Here is a 19,234-nt window from a genome sequence, read left to right as displayed (position 1 = left end):
TTAAATGACGTTTTTACTTACTATTCTGGGCCATCAAGTTTCAGTCCCTCTGAAAGCCTATGGAGGAGTGAGACAGCTCTCAGATTTCATCAAAAATATACTAAATTATGTTCCGAAGATGAACGAAGGTCTTACATGGTTGGAACAACATGAGGGTGAGTAATTACTGACAGAATTTTCATTTTTGGGTGAACTAACCCTTTAACATATCCCTGTCAGTGGAATGGTGCTGTGCCATACTGGAAACTTATAATGCAGCTTGTATTTTTATTAACACTTAAGAAAAAACATTCCATTCCACAAAAGGGTCTATATGTCGGGGAAAAGTTCTTTAGATTAATCAAATGTTCTTCACACCCAGAACAAAAAATGTTATTTTATGAACTGTTCACTGGTTCACTGTGAAAAGTCAGTATTAAGCTTTTTCTAATATTACCTTTCATTTAGTGTGTAATTTAGCTGTTTGTGAATGGAGAACATCTGCAAAGTTTTAAAGATCAAAGTGTACAACAAATACATTTATTGTCTCCTAAAAGAAATAATTGATTCTGAACTGCTGACACGAGTCGTCTGCAATTCCAGTCTCACTTCCTGTTACAATGTAACAAATTTGCATAATGCCAGCCTATGGTCTTGATTGGCTGCCCGCAGACAACATATACTTTGCCCCGCCCTCAAACACTGTAGTTGCAGCTGTTGCTGGAAGAGTTTGGTTCATGTTGTCGACAAGTCGAGAAGACGCTGTTTTCAGCACTGCAAATCCACTTTGCATCCAATTTAAAAGCAGGAGGACTAGTAGAGTGAATTCATATGGAAAAACTGGCGGCAATGTTTCTGTTCGTATCACTGTGTATGTAGTGCTGAGGAAGCCTCTGGAGATGAAATTCAGATATGGTAATAGGACCAATCACAGCAGACTGGGCCATCTGACCAATCAGAGTAGAGTAGACCAATCACAACAGACTGGGCCATCTGACCAATCAGAGTAGAGTAGACCAATCACAGCAGACTGGGCCATCTGACCAATCAGAGTAGAGTAGACCAATCACAGCAGACTGGGCCATCTGACCAATCAGAGTAGAGTAGACCAATCACCGCAGACTGGGCCATCTGACCAATCAGAGTAGAGTAGACCAATCACCGCAGACTGGGCCATCTGACCAATCAGAGTAGAGTAGACCAATCACCGCAGACTGGGCCATCTGACCAATCAGAGCAGAGTAGACCAATCACCGCAGACTGGGCCATCTGACCAATCAGAGCAGAGTAGACCAATCACAACAGATTGGGCCATCTGACCAATCAGAGTAGAGTAGACCAATCGCAACAGACTGGGCCATCTGACCAATCAAAATAGAGTAGACCAATCACAACAGACTGGGGCATCTGACCAATCAAAATAGAGTAGACCAATCACAACAGACTGGGGCATATGACCAATCAAAATAGAGTAGACCAATCACAACACACTGGGGCATCTGACCAATCAAAATAGAGTAGACTAATCACAACAGACTGGGCCATCTGACCAATCAGAGTAGAGTAGACCAATCACAACAGACTGGGGCATCTGACCAATCAGAGTAGAGTAGACCAATCACAACAGACTGGGCCATCTGACCAATCAAAATAGAGTAGACCAATCACAACAGACTGGGGCATATGACCAATCAAAATAGAGTAGACCAATCACAACACACTGGGGCATCTGACCAATCAGAGTAGAGTAGACCAATCACATCAGACTGGGCCATCTGACCAATCAGAGTAGAGTAGACCAATCACAACAGACTGGGCCATCTGACCAATCATAGTAGAGTAGACCAATCACAACAGACTGGGCCATCTGACCAATCAGAGTAGTGTAGACCAATCACAGCAGACTGGGCCATCTGACCAATCAGAGTAGAGTAGACCAATCACATCAGACTGGGCTATCTGACCAATCAGAGTAGAGTAGACCAATCACATCAGACTGGGCCATCTGACCAATGGGGCGGCAGCGGTTCATGTAGGTTGTCTACAAACCAGAAGGTTGGTGGTTCGATCCCCGGTTCCACCTGACCAAGTGCCGAGGTGTCCATGAGCAAGACACCTAACCCCAGCTGCTCCCGATGAGCTGGATGGCGCCTTGCATGGCTGACACCGCCGTCGGTGTATGAATGGGTGTATGAATGGGTGAATGTGAGGCAAATGTAAAAGCGCTTTGGATGGGCTGTTAAAAGCGCTATATAAATGCAGTCCATTTACCAATTAATCAGAGTAGACCAATCACAACAGACTGGGCCATCTGACCAATCAATCACACCAGATATTCTTTTGATATTTGGGGTGTTGCATTTTGAAAATTGTATGTGAGAGTATGTGCCAGTGGTGCTGACGTTGATCTAATCAGCTGACAGCAAATGACTCCCAGCATCGACTTTACCAGCTGACTCATCTGCTGCCATGAGCAACACCCAGGCCTGAGGCAGCACGACTTCCTCCACAGGGTGTGTCCTAAAGAGGGGCTACACCTGAGCATGTGATCATGTGCTCATTAGCGCAAGTCAAAGCAAAATATGGCTATAAACTCATTTAGAGCTATTTAGACCTTCTTAGGATAGATGTCTATTCAATGTGTATGAAAATGAGCCTGTGGGGGACGAAAGTCTGCTCAATTGAGGCAATTGTAGTGGTGTTGATCATTAATACATTGTTAACATTAAAATATACAATACCAGATATTGATAATTAATTGTGCACTGAATTGTTTTAGTTTTTTTGTATTATTTTTAATTTATCTAAGAAAAATTATAGAATTTTAATATTAGCCATTTATCGGTATTTATTGGCCATAACATGAAAATAAATATTCAATATATCCATTGAATGCATTAAACAAATGTGCCTGTTTGCATTCATGTCAAGTTAATTACGATGTCCATCCTGACTTATAATATAAAAAAAAACAGAGTAAGGGTTGACGTGTAGAACTTCTGCAGAGCTAATCATTAGACATTCATAATCAGTTCATGTTTATTCATGACCAATTCATTTTCATCTGTTTTCTTATCATTGCGGATGGTGAGGGATAATCATTTTGTAGATATGTATGTAAGATAATGGGATTAATGCTCTAGCCGTAATGATGAAAAGTCTCCTAGACGGGAGAGGATTAAGCTAAGCTGTGTCTTATATTAAATGCCTCAGTTTATCTGGATTGCTAAATGACTAGTCAGTCCCTGAGCTGGATGGTGTCAGAGGAGCAGGATGGGAAGATGATCTGGGTAAGTAATGGGCCGTGACTCAATTAAAATTCCGTGCTGCGTAAGTTTGGGTGTCGAGATCTTTATTAGCTCCTCGTGCGAGTGTGTGTTCACGCTCACGCCCTCTGACTCATCACATTTCCCCGTGCTGAACGTGCGCTCGTCTGCACTTTACTCCACGGCTCACCTGACCTGCCACACACACACACACACACACACACACACACACACACACACACACACACACACACACACACACACACACACACATGATAGTATTTAGCTTAAATTGGATCAGATCGCCTGCAAACATGCATTTCTGTTTCCTGTTCATTGCAACAAGATTTCCTTATACAGCACATCTGCCAAACTCTTAAAAGCACCATAAAAATAGCCCATGTAACTAGTGCCCGACATAATTCAAGTGTCCTGAAACTGTATGTTAGCTTTACGCGAGGAACAGACTGAAACTGTTCACTCAAGGGCCAATTCATGAACAAATCACTCTTTTTTGACCTAGATCCTGACTGGTCTGGTTCATTAAAAAAAAAAACTTTGTGTATGAATCTGTTCTTGGGTTGAGCTCACATACTCAATGATTCATTCACAAGTGTTTTTTTTTTGTTTGTTTTTTCCAGATCTATTCAACAGTGCTGGGTAAGTTATTTGAAAATGAATGCGTCACAATATTGCGTTACTCCCTAAAAAGTAACTTGTTGCATTACTTTTTAAGGAAAGTAATGCTTTATGTTAGCCTGGATGCCAGCCGAACCAGAGCGGTTCGGACCAATCAAATTGTCAGGGCGGGCTTTATACGATGATGGACGGATGATAAACAGTAACATAAGCATCCACGTCACCAAAGAGCGCTTGGGATGAATTTGTTCTAATCCTAAACGGAGAACTTGTTTGTATATGCATTCCCCTTTACTATTTCTCACAAAAATTATGATCGTGTTGTCAAGTACTCCGTGTATCCTTAAAGGGATTCACCCAAAAATATAATTTATTCACCCTCAAGTTGTTCCAAACCTGTTGAGTTTCTTTCAATGGTTGCTCTATCTGCTTTGTTACAAACATTGCTCAGAATATCTTCTTTTGTGTTCAGCAGAACAAAGAAACTCATACAGGTTTGGAACAACTTGAGGGTGAGTAAATGATGACAGAATTAAAATTTTTGTGTGAACTATCCCTTTAAATTATTTTTTACAACACCGGCAAAGATCGTTTACACTCATCTTCTTCTTCCAGCGTGCGTGCAGACAGGATTGTCAAGTTTTTACAACAAAACCCGCCCAATTGCTACTCAAAACTAGCCCAAAACAAGCCCAATAGCTTTCCGAGGGGCGGGGGGGTTATCCGGAAAAAATGGTGTTTGCGGGGTAAAATATGTGTTTTTTTCGGCAGGGTTGCATGCTAAAATTCGCATTCCTGGGTCTAAATATCACATAATTGGGGTCGCTTCAACCCGCGGACCTGGAAAAACAGCCTGTAGGAAAACCGCAGACTTGGCAAACGCTGTGTGTGCAGTTGAGTTCTGTTGACATTTGACAACTAACGTTATGCATCGCTCCATTGCTCTGATTGGTTGTAGGTCTATCCAATTGAGGTCTTTCCTGGTTCGGTTGAAACACGCCCCATAATCACAGCCCAACGGAGCAGCATCAGACTCATATTCTGACTAGAATTGAGTATGACAACGTCAGGCTAGCTTTACGTTACTTTTGTGTTACTTTTTATCACCTGGTTTGTTTTTTAATATAAAAAAGAAAAAGTTATTTTTTTGGCAAATGTAACGGCCCTTTCACACCAAGGCTGTGTTCTTTTAGACTTGACATGCAAACTTCCCTAAGAACTTCCCCTCGGGGGAATCCCTGCTGCCATTTTGAAGTGCGTTTCACTTTGTGAAGTGGGCGAGGGAAGTTTATATGGGCAGACCCTCACTCCCTCGATTTTGACAGAGGGAGCAAATCTGCTTCATACAGGGTTTTTCCTGGGTCAAAAATGGTCTTCAGTGGTGGTTGACACACACACACACACACACACACATACACCCTACCCACGTGATCTGTGAGCGCAATACTGACAATACATTTAAAAAATGCTAGTACCGTAAATCCTCTAATATAGGCCCGGGCCTTTATTTTACTCAAGCGCATCGCGGTCCAGGCCTTTATTGGAAGGAGGCCAGAATTAGAGGCAGGCCTCAATTTCTATTTGAGCAAATCAAACTACCAGTAGAATGACTAAAAATGAGATTTTGCGTCTATTTCAACCTATAAAATACTAGGTTCATTTATTGAAAACGTACAGTTACCATAACATTATGGTATGCATACAGAACATTAACAACAAATACCGGTAATTCAGGCTAAATTCCAGTGTAGAAATATGGTAACAAAAACGTAGCAAACATAGGCTACCGGTAGTACATTGTAAACACTTAACCATACACGGTGATAATTAGGTTATTGATTCATAACAAAAGGCAACAGACACCTTACCGCTCCAAAGTTTAACCATTCCTGTCTCGTTTGGTTTGAAGTTATAAAAAAAAAATCCTCCAATTCTGTTTAATCCTCGTCCTCCTCAGTTTCCTCCTCCTTTTCATCTCTCCCTGTAAACTCCTCATCACTCGCGCCAGCCTCTACAACAAGTTAATTATTGTACAGATCCTCTTCGTCGTCCTCATGTTCCGCTGACCGCTGCGCGTCTGTTCTCATCCTCGCGCCGTAAACGTTAGCCTACCGGACCCGGTGACTGAAGTCTCACGTGCGAGTCAAGAGAGGTGATCAGACATCCCAACCTGAAAAAAGTCATTTCAGGGAGGTATCTCTCCTAAAATTATGTAGATCACTTTTACTATTTACATAAGCTGCTTATACTACTATTTATGTAAACTGCTTTTATTTATATTTCATTGCAACTTTAAACAGGTCTAAGGAGTTTGTTGTTTTCATGTACATTCGGTCTTCATTCGGACAATTTTTTTTTATGTATGATCTCTTCCGACCTTTTGATTTGGATTAATATGTGAAATATGAGAGAGTTAACAGCTAACACAGTGATTATTTTGAAGACCCAGAGAGTGCGCAATATAATAAAACAATAAAAAATATATATATATTAATCAAAAAGTTATTTTTGCTTTTTAGTATGGTTGAATTGGATCATCGAAGGTCAGCAGCAAAGACATTGGTTAATAAAATTAGATTAAATACATAAAGTATATTTGTGTAATATTTAAATATTGCAGGTTTGCATAAGAAAAAGAGGTGTCAGTCACTAAATGGGAAAACCAAGTAACTTGTGTTACTTATTTGAAAAAGTAACTTAGATGTTTTGTTGTTCATTTTAAAAGTACCGCTTTACTAGTTACTTGAAAAAAGTAATCCGATTACATAATTTGCATTACTTGTAATGCGTTAACCCCCAACACTGTTATTCAATCACGGCTCTTGACCATATGACATGTTTAGAAAGCAAACACAAGCTGAGCTGCTAATCATTCCATTTATTTTGAAGGATTTTATTTGTAACACCAATGCATTCCTGACCTAGAAGCTATGCATTGAATCATGATACTATCTATGCCTTGAAACCTGTATGGTTAATCTGATACTTCCCTCCTTGTACTTGTTTATCAGAAACTGAAGAACAGATTCAAAATTGCTTCCCATACCATACTTTTTTCCAGAAATTAGTCTGCACTAAACATCTAACCTTTCAGAAACATAAACTTTGTTTGTTTGGTCATAAAATGAATAATTCTCATGCATAATTAAAATGTTTGTTAATGTAATCATATACTGTTTATTGGGGACTGTATTTGAATATAGGTAGTCGAATGCTCATCCACTACGGGGCTCCGGTAAGAAGCGTGACAGGAGACAGGGAACTGTTCAACTCTTTATATAATGTATTCTCCACATACATTTTCATCATCCAGTTGTACACTCGTGATACAAGAGGTATTAAATGTGGTCTTTCTGAAATAAACAGAATAATAATACACATCAGCGTATGTCTAATAACTTTGATTTACATAAACATAAACACCAACTTAATACTGACATGTTATACATGTACCAACGTCACAGAGAGGGGATTAACAGCGGCGAACATATGCACGCGAATTACCGTATATAGCTCTCATATTATAACATAGCACAGGTCAAGTTCGATTGCACCAGCTGAATATTTGACACAACAATGTAATGAACATGCATCACTTATAACTGTGTATAATTAAATAAACTTACATTCAATCACGCACATTAACACCTGTAGAAATGGCGGAGCAAACGGCTGGTGAAAGTGAAAGTCAACACAATAGCGGAATAGCGGAAACTAACGTCACCTAGCGGCATACACGTTTCATAATAAAAGTCCTTCCTGGATACCCATATAGGGAATTTAGAACAGCCGCCCCCAGATTAGCAAAGCTAATATGTATAAGGATAAATTCCCTAGTCCTTGGGCCCAGTGTCAACTCCATCCGGAAGTGCTGGAAGTCTGACCAGTTTAGCCACAGGTCGTAGGTATACGCGATCATTGACCTTGATTTGAGCTGACCTAATGTGTCCATCAGCACTGGGTATCAACTTGACAACCCTACCAGCTGGCCAATGGGCTCTGGGAAGCTGCGGATCCATAATCATCACCACCATGTCCTCAGTTAAATCTTGGGTTTCCCGCTGCCACTTCTGGCGAGTCTGGAGACTTGGGAGGTAATGCCGGATATAATATGCCCAGAAGTGGTCAACAATTGTTTGAGAATGACGCCAGCGGCGCTTGGATAGTGGTTCAGGAGTGTAGATTACCTGGGGGAGTGAGGCATCTCGCCGCCCCATAAGCAGCATGTTAGGGGTAACCGGGTCTATGTCTGCCACATCGGATGAGACATATCCCAATGGTTTGCTGTTGAGGATGCCCTCTACTTCAATCAGTACTGTGCGTAGTACTTCCTCTGAAACGGACTGGCTCCCAACAACTACCCGCAGGGCAGACTTTACTGATCTGATCTCCCTCTCCCATGCACCTCCGTAGTGTGGTGCGGCAGGAGGATTCCTCTTAAAGTTGATCTGATAACCAGCCAGCAACTCTTGCAGTTTGGGTTCCATTACTTTGAAGGCTTCCATTAGCTCGGTCTCAGCTCCTCGGAAATTGGTCCCCTGATCCGAGAAGACTTCGGATGGGGTTCCTCTGCGTGCTATAAAGCGTCTAAGAGCCAACAAAAATGCATCCGTATCAATGCTGTTGAGGAGGTCAAGGTGAATGCATCTGGTCGTCAAGCACTTGAAAATGACTCCCCATCGCTTTTCAGTGCGTCGGCCAATCTTCACAATGAAGGGACCAAAGCAGTCAACTCCAGTTGAGAAAAAAGGCGGTTGGTACAGTCGCAGGCGAGCTAAAGGCAAGTCAGCCATGATAGGCACAGTCGGCTTGGCTCTCCACTTCTGACACACCACGCACTCTCTCTGATGTTGCTTTACTGCTTGTCTGCCCCTCAGGATCCAGTAGTGGCGACGGAGTTCGGCGAAAACCCTGTCAGGTCCTGGATGGAGAAGGTGTTCATCAAAGTGCTTTATAAGAAGTTTAGTCACCTTATGCTGCGGGTGTAAAACTATTGGGTGGATCTCAGCTTGACTTAAGCCATCCAGTTTACGCAGTCTTCCTCCCACACGTATCACTCCCAGTGTGCGATCAAACTCTGGTGCAAGTGTGTTCAGCCGGCTGGATGTAGGCACAGGTTTCACTGCCTTCAAGGCCCTAAACTCTTCTGTGAAGGTCTCCTCCTGGCATTGACTCAATATGAGTGCTTCCGCACTTCGGTAATCAGGGTGTTGCGTGCTCATGTCTTGGGTAGCCGCCCCGTGAAGAAACTGGTAAGTAGCATCAACCAAGTCTTTCCAGGAAGTGTACTGGGATGCATCAGGATTTCCAGAACTTTGATCATTCCCAACTAGACCACAAAAGACAACTTTCCTTGTCTCCGAGATGTCATCTTGGGCCTCCATCAAGGGCATAACTGGCCATTGATCTGGTAGTTCATGAAGGAATTTTGGACCCTGACTCCACCTGCCTGGATTCGCCAGCTCTGTAAGCGTCTTCCCTCTCGTAATATCATCCGCCGGGTTATTGGAGGAATCCACATACCTCCATGAGTGAGGCTCGGTCAACTCTTGGATTTCCGCCACTCTTGTCCCAACAAAAACCTTATATCTACAAGACTCTGACTGTATCCAGGTCAGGACAGTGGTAGAGTCAGTCCATAATGTTACCTCCTCTATGGGGATGGTCAGTTCCTGGCTGAGGAGATTGGCGAGTTGGGCACTGGTCAGAGCCGCGCATAGTTCGAGACGTGGCACTGACAGCTGCCGTTTGGGGGCTACCCTAGAGCGGGCCATGACGAAGGAGGTATGGATCTCTCCGTGTTGCTCAATCAGGAGGTAAGCCACTGATCCGTAGGCCACCTCAGAAGCATCACCAAACACATGCAAGCTAAATTTCGATGTCTCCACATCAAAGTTCGAAGGCAAGTAGCATCTGGGAAGCTTGATCTTGCCGAGGTCAGGCAACTCCTCCTCCCATGTTTTCCACTTCTCTAGCAAGTCTTTGGGAAGGTTCGGATCATCCCAATTCCTTGGTTTGGCCCAGAGTTTTTGGACAAGAATCTTGGCCCGTGTGGTAAAGGGAATGATAAACCCTAGGGGGTCATATTGTGACGCCAAGACCCTATAGATGTTTCTCATCGTTGGGGGGTGCTCTCCCATTGCACGATGCCGGTAGCCCAGATGATCTTCTAGACAGTGCCACATCAAACCCAGAGCTGGTTCCAGAGGATCCGACTTGTACTGCTGCAACCACAGTTCGATGCTCTCTGATCGAGCAGTTGAAGGTAAGTGCTGGATGACTGAAGGGACATTAGAAGCCCACTGTCTTATTTCAAAGCCCCCTGAGGCTAGAAGAGGTCTCATCTTGTCGATCAGTTGCTTAGCTTCCATAGCAGTGGCAAGACTCTGTAGACAGTTGTCTACATAGAAGCTTCGCTCTATGGAATGCAGCACTTCTTCATTTCCTGGCTGCTGGCTGCGAACATGGGCCTGTAGAGCAAAGGTGGCGCAGCAGGGACTGCAGGTCGTCCCAAAAGGCAAGACTTGCCACTCGTAGATGTCAGGCGGATCCTCTCTACGCATATTCCTCCAAATAAACCTCAGCAGGTGTTTGTCTTCAGGTAGGAGTCTCACCTGGTGAAACATTCCGCGTATGTCCCCACTAACGGCAACCGTATGCTGCCGAAACCGAAGGAGAACTCCCAGCAATGAGGCACCAAGAGTGGGACCCGGAAGCAGCTGCTGGTTAAGGGAGACACCCAAATGCACGAAGGAGCAGTTAAAAACCAGCCGGTCTTTGCCATTGTGGTGTACAAGGTGATGTGGTATGAACCATGACTCCTCATTGGGCTGCAGATTCTCTGGTGGTACCTTGACAACGTACTCTGAATCGAGGAGTTTCTGTATCTCAGCTTCATACACTTTCGCCTTTTCTGCATCTTTGCTGAGACGCCTCTCAGTGTTCCTGAGGCTGGACAAGACTGATTCCTTGGTTCCTTTCAACGGTGGGCCATCCCGTGCACGAAGGAGTGGAGTAGCGTAACGACAGATACCATTAACTTCCACACGTTGTGTTCTGGTCTCCAGCATATTCACAGCCGCTTGATCCTGTTTTGATCGTGTTACCAGCTTTTCACTGCGGTATGGGAGGACATCCAGTTGCCACAGTCGCTCAACATGTTGGTAGACAGGATCTCGAATTGGGGTAAGGGAAGTGAATAAGCACTGTGGTGAAGGCACTTGATGTGGGAGAAGTCCATCTGGTCCCTGGAGAACCCAACCGAGCTGTGTACGTACAGCTGCTGGTCCACCAGCTGGTCCTAGTCTGATGGGCTCCTTACCTGTGATCAGGTTTGGGCAGTCAGACCCAATTAGTAGAAGGGGCTGCACCTTCTCAAAGGATGGAAGCGGAATCCCTCTGAGGTGGTGATAGCATCGCTGGAGCCTCTTGATGGGATAAGTTTGCTCGGTTAATGTAAGGAGATTAGCAGTAAACACATTTCTGAGGCTGTACTTCTCTTGTGGACTTGACGGTGTGGAAAGCAGCAGATCGATTGACTGTCCCTTTAACTCAGTGACATCATGTCGGATGGTGCGAAGGGCCATAATCTCTTCCCTACCCGCAAGTCCTAGCTGCTGAACTGCTGCTGGAAGAACAATGCTCCGCTGGGCCCCACATCCAGGATAGCATATGTAGGTACAGACCTCTGGCCCTTCCACAGTAACACTGGGACGACTTTCAGGTAAACGCGTCCTGTTGAACTAGGGGAAGTCAGATATGCTCGATCCTCAGATGTGGTAAGTAGCACAAGGTTGGGACCCTCCTTGGCGATGTAATGCAGGACACTGAGGTGTATACTGCCACATTCTCTGCAAGGTTTCTTTAGTGTGCATTCCTCACATTTATGACTTGTACGTCCACATTTCCAACATCTCTTGCTGTCCTTTATCCACTTAAGTATCTGTTCGGGTGAGCGCTCAGTGATTTCACTGCACTGCGACAAGTAGTGCTCTTGACTTTTACAGAACAGACACAGACGTTTCAGTTTCTTAAATGATTGCTGAGCATGAGCAGACTCTGTGTGGACATAATGTACGGTACTGACCTCTTTGGGTTGTTCGCTGCCATGATAAACTGCAGTGATTCGAGTTTGAGGTTTCGGAATGGGTTGGCGTTCTCTGCGTGGGATTTGAACTCTCTCAGTCTGGTAGCGCTGTACCATTTTAGATGACAAACGCTGTGCTTCTGCCTTCACTTTCAACCAGTCAGCGAGGTCATGGAGGTTATACGGGTTTAGGCTGTCAGTGCTCAGTCTGCCTCGCAACTGGAGATGTTCAATAAAACTATCCCTGTAGTGCTTGGGTAGCTTACTGAGTAGTCTGTCGACATGGCCCGTGCAAGTGAGTTCTCGTCCCTGTGGCCCCTCTAGTGACATTAGCATGCCTACCAACAAGTCAACATTGAGTGCAAAACTCTGGAAAGCCTTTGCATCCCCAGCTCTAATATCAGGCGAATTCAACAGGGATGCAATTTCACTTTGTGCCAACTGATGTGGTTGGCCATACTGACGTTGCAATGCTGCCATGGCTACTGCATAGGGCGCAGGATGATGCCGGCATGCTTGGGCGATAAGCCTTGCTTCCTCCAGGACTAATTGTTCCATTAGCACCCTGTATTTATAATGTTCAGTAAGCTCAGTGTGAGGATTGAGGAGATTGTCCAAAGCCATCTTTAGATCCGTAAACTCTCTCTCACTATCATTCACAAGCTTAGGTAATGTTGGGATTGGAACTGGCTGGAGCGGAAGTGCTGCAGGTGTTGGCTGGTAAACAGGGGTTGGAGGTGATGGCGGGTACATCGCAGGAGAGCCATACCAGGTCTGTCCTGGAATATAAGTAGAAGGCTGTGTGACATAATGCCCTGTGACTGATGGTGGAGGGCGATAAGGGTCTGGCACAGTGAATGACTGTCGTTGTAGTTGGCGTGGCACAGTAGTCTGCAACTGATAGACAGATGGAACATGAGTTATGTGGGCTGTTGTAGTTAAAGGCAGCTTCACTGATGTAACAGTACGTGGCAATGATGAGGTAAGCTGACATGAAGGACGAAAATCTAGCGTACTAGATAAGGGTTGCTGATGCAGCGTTGCATGTGGGGCAGATAAAGGGGAGACACCAAGATATGGCGGAGTCGTACCATATGTGGCATTAGGCGTAGTTTGTGTCATGTGCCATGGCGCTGACTGTTGAGAAATGTCTCTGGTTGCCACAACAGCTGGGAATGGTTGTCCTGGATACAGGATTGGGATAGATGGCGCTGCAGTAGCTTTAAGTCTGACCACAGGTGGTGAGATAGCTCTAGCCTGTTCTTCCTCATGTAGTGAAGGTGAAACAGTGCCACTGCTGAGTGACCCACATTCGGATTGACTGTGATATTCTCGTTGAGCTATTGGTAAACTAGAATGACTATAAGATCTCTCTGCATCTAGCTGTTTGGCACGAACACCAGCTCCATTATCAATGTTGCCCAAATAACCTGTAGCTTGACCTGCTCCATACTGCACCAGAGATAACTCACTCATAGGAAGCTGCTCCACAGTCGAGACTGGCTCGGCCTGTCCACTGAGGTTTAGCTGTGCTGTTGGGTGATCCATCCTTCGTTGGTGGTATGAACTGTCATACAGCACAGGGTCTGGTATGAGAGATTTAGGTAATGCGTGGTCATAAGCTTGCAGACGTGTTGAAAGCTGACGTACTCTGGCCTGTGGTCGAACAGGATGTGTAGTATCAGGAGAGTAATGCTGGCTCTGTTGCTCCATATCACCGTAATGAGTGTAGCGATCCGGCTCGAAGGACCATCTATTGGGGACTGTATTTGAATATAGGTAGTCGAATGCTCATCCACTACGGGGCTCCGGTAAGAAGCGTGACAGGAGACAGGGAACTGTTCAACTCTTTATATAATGTATTCTCCACATACATTTTCATCATCCAGTTGTACACTCGTGATACAAGAGGTATTAAATGTGGTCTTTCTGAAATAAACAGAATAATAATACACATCAGCGTATGTCTAATAACTTTGATTTACATAAACATAAACACCAACTTAATACTGACATGTTATACATGTACCAACGTCACAGAGAGGGGATTAACAGCGGCGAACATATGCACGCGAATTACCGTATATAGCTCTCATATTATAACATAGCACAGGTCAAGTTCGATTGCACCAGCTGAATATTTGACACAACAATGTAATGAACATGCATCACTTATAACTGTGTATAATTAAATAAACTTACATTCAATCACGCACATTAACACCTGTAGAAATGGCGGAGCAAACGGCTGGTGAAAGTGAAAGTCAACACAATAGCGGAATAGCGGAAACTAACGTCACCTAGCGGCATACACGTTTCATAATAAAAGTCCTTCCTGGATACCCATATAGGGAATTTAGAACACTGTTGCTTTGTAAATGTACACTACCATTCAAAAGTTTGGGATTAAGTATTTAAAAAAAAAAAAACAATATTAGTACTTTTATTCATCAAGAATGCATTAAATGGATCAGAAGTGACAGTAAGCACATTTATGATGTTGCAAAATATTTATATTTCAAATAAATGCTGTTCTCTTAAACCTTTTCATCAAATGTATCATGGTTTCCACAAAAATATTAAGCAGCACAATTGTTTTAAACAATAAACATGTAACACTGAAGACTGGAGTAATGATGCTGAAAATTCAATTTCTATTTAAAATAGAAAACAGTAATTTAAAATTAGAATAATATTTCACAGTTTTTACAGTATTTTTGATCAAATACATGCAGTGAGCATAACAAAAACATTAAAGGGGTGATGAATTGAGAAATCAACTTTCCCTTTAGCTTTTGATATATAAAAGTTCATTGTGATGTAAGAATATCCTGTAAGTTTCAGAGCTGAAAACTTCCTTGTTAGTCAAAGAAAAGCTTTCATTGACACCAGGCTCAGCAAAAACGCTTGATCTGTGAATGTGCGTCTCCGTGACGTCAGAGTTCAGTGAAACGCTGCCTCAACAGATGAAGACGAATGCTTGATTCTGTAGCCCTGCCCACAGATTTTTGCATGACATGTTATAAATAACATAGGCCAACGTAGAGCTTAACCGGATTGTGTCTAACTAAACATAACTTACCACAGGCTGGAGTATCCTTTGTATTTGCGGTGTTGTTGGTTCATTGTTCTGCGATTCAGGATCAAAATCTAGGTCGAACTCGCAAAATCGCTAGCCCGACCTGACGGGCCATCTTAAATAGTGAAATAGCATTCCTTTCTTGATGTGCGTTGTTCACTCTCTTGACTTATTTGAAGGAAAAATACAATCGCAGAAGCAGCAAAGTTTTGCTGATGCACGTAGGGTACTTGGCTTGTGTATGTGTGCGTGTGTTAGTGATTTGCGGTTATATCCACTATTCGGACGGGCCAAGTAATAACAAAAAAACATTCCAATTAATTGCGGATGGATTAATCATTATGTTTGTTTGATAAAGACATTTTGCGAGCCCTTTGGGCGAATTGCCGTTTTCCACATAGGAAGTTTTCAAAACAATTCCCCATGTGTATTGAATGGGGAGCTGAAGCTCATTATAATATGCAAAACTGGAATCCAATCATTGCAGTGGGCATTTACTTTCAAGTTTTCTGAGCGGCACGCCCATAAAAACAGAGCGTTCCATGAGAGAGGCTCAAAAATAGGTTCAGAAATAGCCTATTACTTATTCATTATGATGTTTTTGAATGTAAAAACCTCACAAACATCATAATTTGACCTCAGACAACAGTATACATTTTCAAAAGCCAGTTCATGACCCCTTTAAAAAATCGTGCCAACCCCAAACTTTTGAACGGTAGTGTAGCTAATGAGAATGTGAAAGGTTTATGTAAAATACCTCGACTTTATGGTGATAAAAAGTGAGAGAAGGTCACTGATGTTATTTCCTAGTGGACATTTAGTTTCCATGACCTCAACTTTGGCCTGGACTTAATCACTTTATAAACGATGATCTAGCTTTAGTTTCCAATTAAAATTCTCATTGTGCTGATTAATGATCCCGTTTATTAGCTATACAAAGTAATTATCCATAATTAAAACTCATGAAACTATTTATTTAGTCAGTTTTCCATTACTGGACTGCAGGCCTGATTATTCAGAGCCGCGCCTTACACCAAGAAACTAGACCTTTGCTGCATTGGAGGGTCATTTAAAAAAAGGTTTAATCGAGAGAAAAATGCTCTTTTAATAGACATGTATAATTGAGCACAATTCCCATTTTGTGCTCATATTCCTCATTATCATGTTCTCAAGCACTTGCTCAGGGGTGTGAAAACATGTTGAGGTGTGAAGCGGATGTGTTTAAGACGAAAATGAGCTCAGGTGAATTTTGATACACATTAATGAGGATAGTAACACCTGGAGCTCATGTGACCGTGTTAAACAGACCAGTGAATTACAAAGGAATATTCATGATGGTACATTGTACTTTCCCTCTCTCCTTAGGAGATAAAGATGGCGGTAAAGTTACAACGGTGGCCGCGACCCCCGGTCAGGGTCCCGACCGACCTCAGGAGGTCAGCTACACGGACACAAAGGTCATCGGGAACGGCTCGTTTGGGGTCGTTTATCAAGCAAAGCTTTGCGACACCGGAGAGCTGGTGGCCATAAAGAAGGTGCTGCAGGATAAAAGGTTTAAGGTGAGAATGTGTGTATCGTTGGTTGTGTGTTTACGCCTATAAGCTCAGATATTCTAAGATGAGCATGTGCGTCAGATTTTTGAGGCCAAAATAAGTTTAACGTTTAGCCTTGAGGTGACAAGGTTGACATTTGCTAACCATGTAGCCTTATATTGATTGTCTGTTCTTATGATTCTTTTCTTTTCTTTTTTCCCTCTGGCTATACATATTCTTTTTTCAGAATCGTGAGTTACAGATCATGAGGAAGTTGGATCACTGTAACATCGTACGTCTGCGGTACTTCTTCTACTCCAGCGGAGACAAAGTGAGTGCCACTTTTCTTCCCTCCATTTTTCTAAGCAGCACCATGTGCCCTATAGACCACAAACATGCCGCCCAATAGTTTCCCAGCAAATGCTCTGGGTCATGGGATATGGAGCAAGCCTAAGTGGATATCAGTCTGATACCTAACTTTATAAGGAGCTGTGCTTGTGAGGGACTGGTTTGGCTCTTTCACACTAAATTAGACTCTGGACACCAGCAAACTCACACTTGGCTAAAAGTTTGTATTCTGTTGCTAATAATGGATCACAGACAGACGCGACGAAGGTGAGATTGAAAAAAGATCAGATCTCCATGTGGAGCATACCGGCTGTTGTCAGACTCCTTTTATCGCGTGTTGGGGCGTTGTGTTTCGTGTAGTTAGGACACGGTTTTACAATTAATGGCAAAAGGAATGTTTGGAAATGTAAACTGATATTTCCTACTGACACACTACAGCAACTATTTTTAGGGTGAAAATACCAACATGCTAGGACTTTTGCACAGTAGTGTATGCAGTGTTTCCCACAGAGTAGAAACCAACTACTCTAACCAACTAGGGGGGGGGGGGGTGTACATTACTACACTAATTGTAATATAAATAATAAAAAATATTTTAAGTGGTCAATTAACGGACCGTAATCATTGCACAAATAGTAGGCCTATTTAGTACCAAAGATATCCTCAAAATATTCAATACATATTATTAAACTAAAATATAGAACATTTATTTAATTGAAAAATAGTTAAGGTGTATGGTCACATTTGACCACCAATGAGTATGAGTGTGACCAATTAGTAAGCAATACCTGAGGGCTAAATACAATAAAAAACATTAACATTAATGTTAACAATGTTGCATCCCCATCACTCTCCACAATAAAACGATCCTGTAAATATGGTTTACGTAGTAAAAAATTGCTGCAAATACCTGCATAGTAAAACTGTTGTGTAACGACGCGCAATATGTGGTGGCCAGTGTTGATTCTGTGGAATTAGTCTATGTGGGAAACACTGGTGTGTGTGTGTTTGTGTGTGTGTGTGTATATATAATATACAATACAATATTTTACATAAAGAAATCTATTTAGTCTATTTTAGTTCCATTTAGATTTTTTGGATTTACCTCGATTATTAATGTAATGCAAAAATATATATAATTTTCATTACTGTAATGTGACTTGACAATTTACCATCGCACACCTGTTGGTAATAGAGTGGTGCGTAGGAAAGAGGATAACAAAATCGGTCTCATAACCTTATATGCCTCATGAAAGTCATGAGACCGAAACGTTGCTAATAAATGTCTAAAAATCTTTTGCAAGTATCAATAGTGTGTGGGATTTCTTTTAACTTTTGAGATTATTGTAATGTGAAAAAAAAATTATATATTATAACATTTGTAAAAGATGTGTATATCATGGTAATATTAATGTAATATGGTAATTTATTTGTAATAAAATGTCACATTAAATAGATGAATAATCATAATGGTGCTATAAATGATTTTCTGTGTGCATGCTTTTAGGGACAAATTTTTATATGTGTATATTTTTATACATTTCTTAAGATTTCTTAACCCCCAAAATAAATGCAATTCAATACAAATAAATAAATGTATGTACACTACCAATCAAAAGTTTGGAATAATTATATATATTTTTAAGGGTTTTTAAAGAAGTCTCTTATGCTTACCAGTGATGCATTTATTTGATCAAAAATACAGGAAAACAAGCCTATTTTGAATTGTTATTACGGTTTAAAAATAAACCTTTTTATTTATTTTAAAATGTAATTTATTCCTGTGATGGCAAAGTTGAATTTTCACCATCATAACTCCAGTCTTCAGTGTCACATGATCCTTCAGAAATCATTCTAATATGCTGATTTATATTTATTCAACAAATAAACAAATATTATTTTTTGGGGGGAGGGGTGGACTTTTTAATGAAATTCTCTAGTATGTTATGAACAAATGTAATAAAATATCCCCAAAGGGAACTCACTCACATGGTGCGGTACACATACACAAAACATTGTATTATATGAATAGAACTATAATTAATATGCACAAACTTACAGTATATTTAGCAGAAGACACTTGCTATCCAAACAGGGTGGTGTTTTGTTGTGCGTTACAGCACTTGCTTCTCAGGCCCTCCAGTTTTTGACCTCTGGCTGGGATTTCTGGGTAATCCTGCGATAGCCCAGGGGCAAAGCCTGTCACAGTAGTGGCCAATGAAAGCTCAGTAGGAAACTTTTGATTGATGGGAAGATAAACTGTTAGACCAGCCCTATTTTTACTGAATGAATGACAAGATCTGGC

General features: G+C 42.1%; 1 protein-coding gene across 1 annotated transcript in view; it reads left to right on the top strand.

Moving 5' to 3' along the window:
- Window positions 1-19,234, top strand: part of gsk3bb (glycogen synthase kinase 3 beta-b) — a gene marked incomplete at its 3' end in the record, with an annotated part of 40,580 nt that overhangs the window by 6,531 nt on the left and 14,815 nt on the right. The window contains exons 2-3 of the mRNA XM_079811266.1: window positions 16,415-16,608; window positions 16,829-16,912. Of these exons, the coding sequence (XP_079667392.1) occupies window positions 16,415-16,608; window positions 16,829-16,912 (278 nt within the window). The remainder of the gene's footprint in view (window positions 1-16,414; window positions 16,609-16,828; window positions 16,913-19,234) is intronic.

The sequence above is a fragment of the Gobio gobio genome, assembly GCF_949357685.1.
Source record: "Gobio gobio genome assembly, chromosome: 3".
NCBI classification, from domain to species: domain Eukaryota; kingdom Metazoa; phylum Chordata; class Actinopteri; order Cypriniformes; family Gobionidae; genus Gobio; species Gobio gobio.
This window is presented reverse-complemented; position numbering and strand designations above follow the sequence as displayed.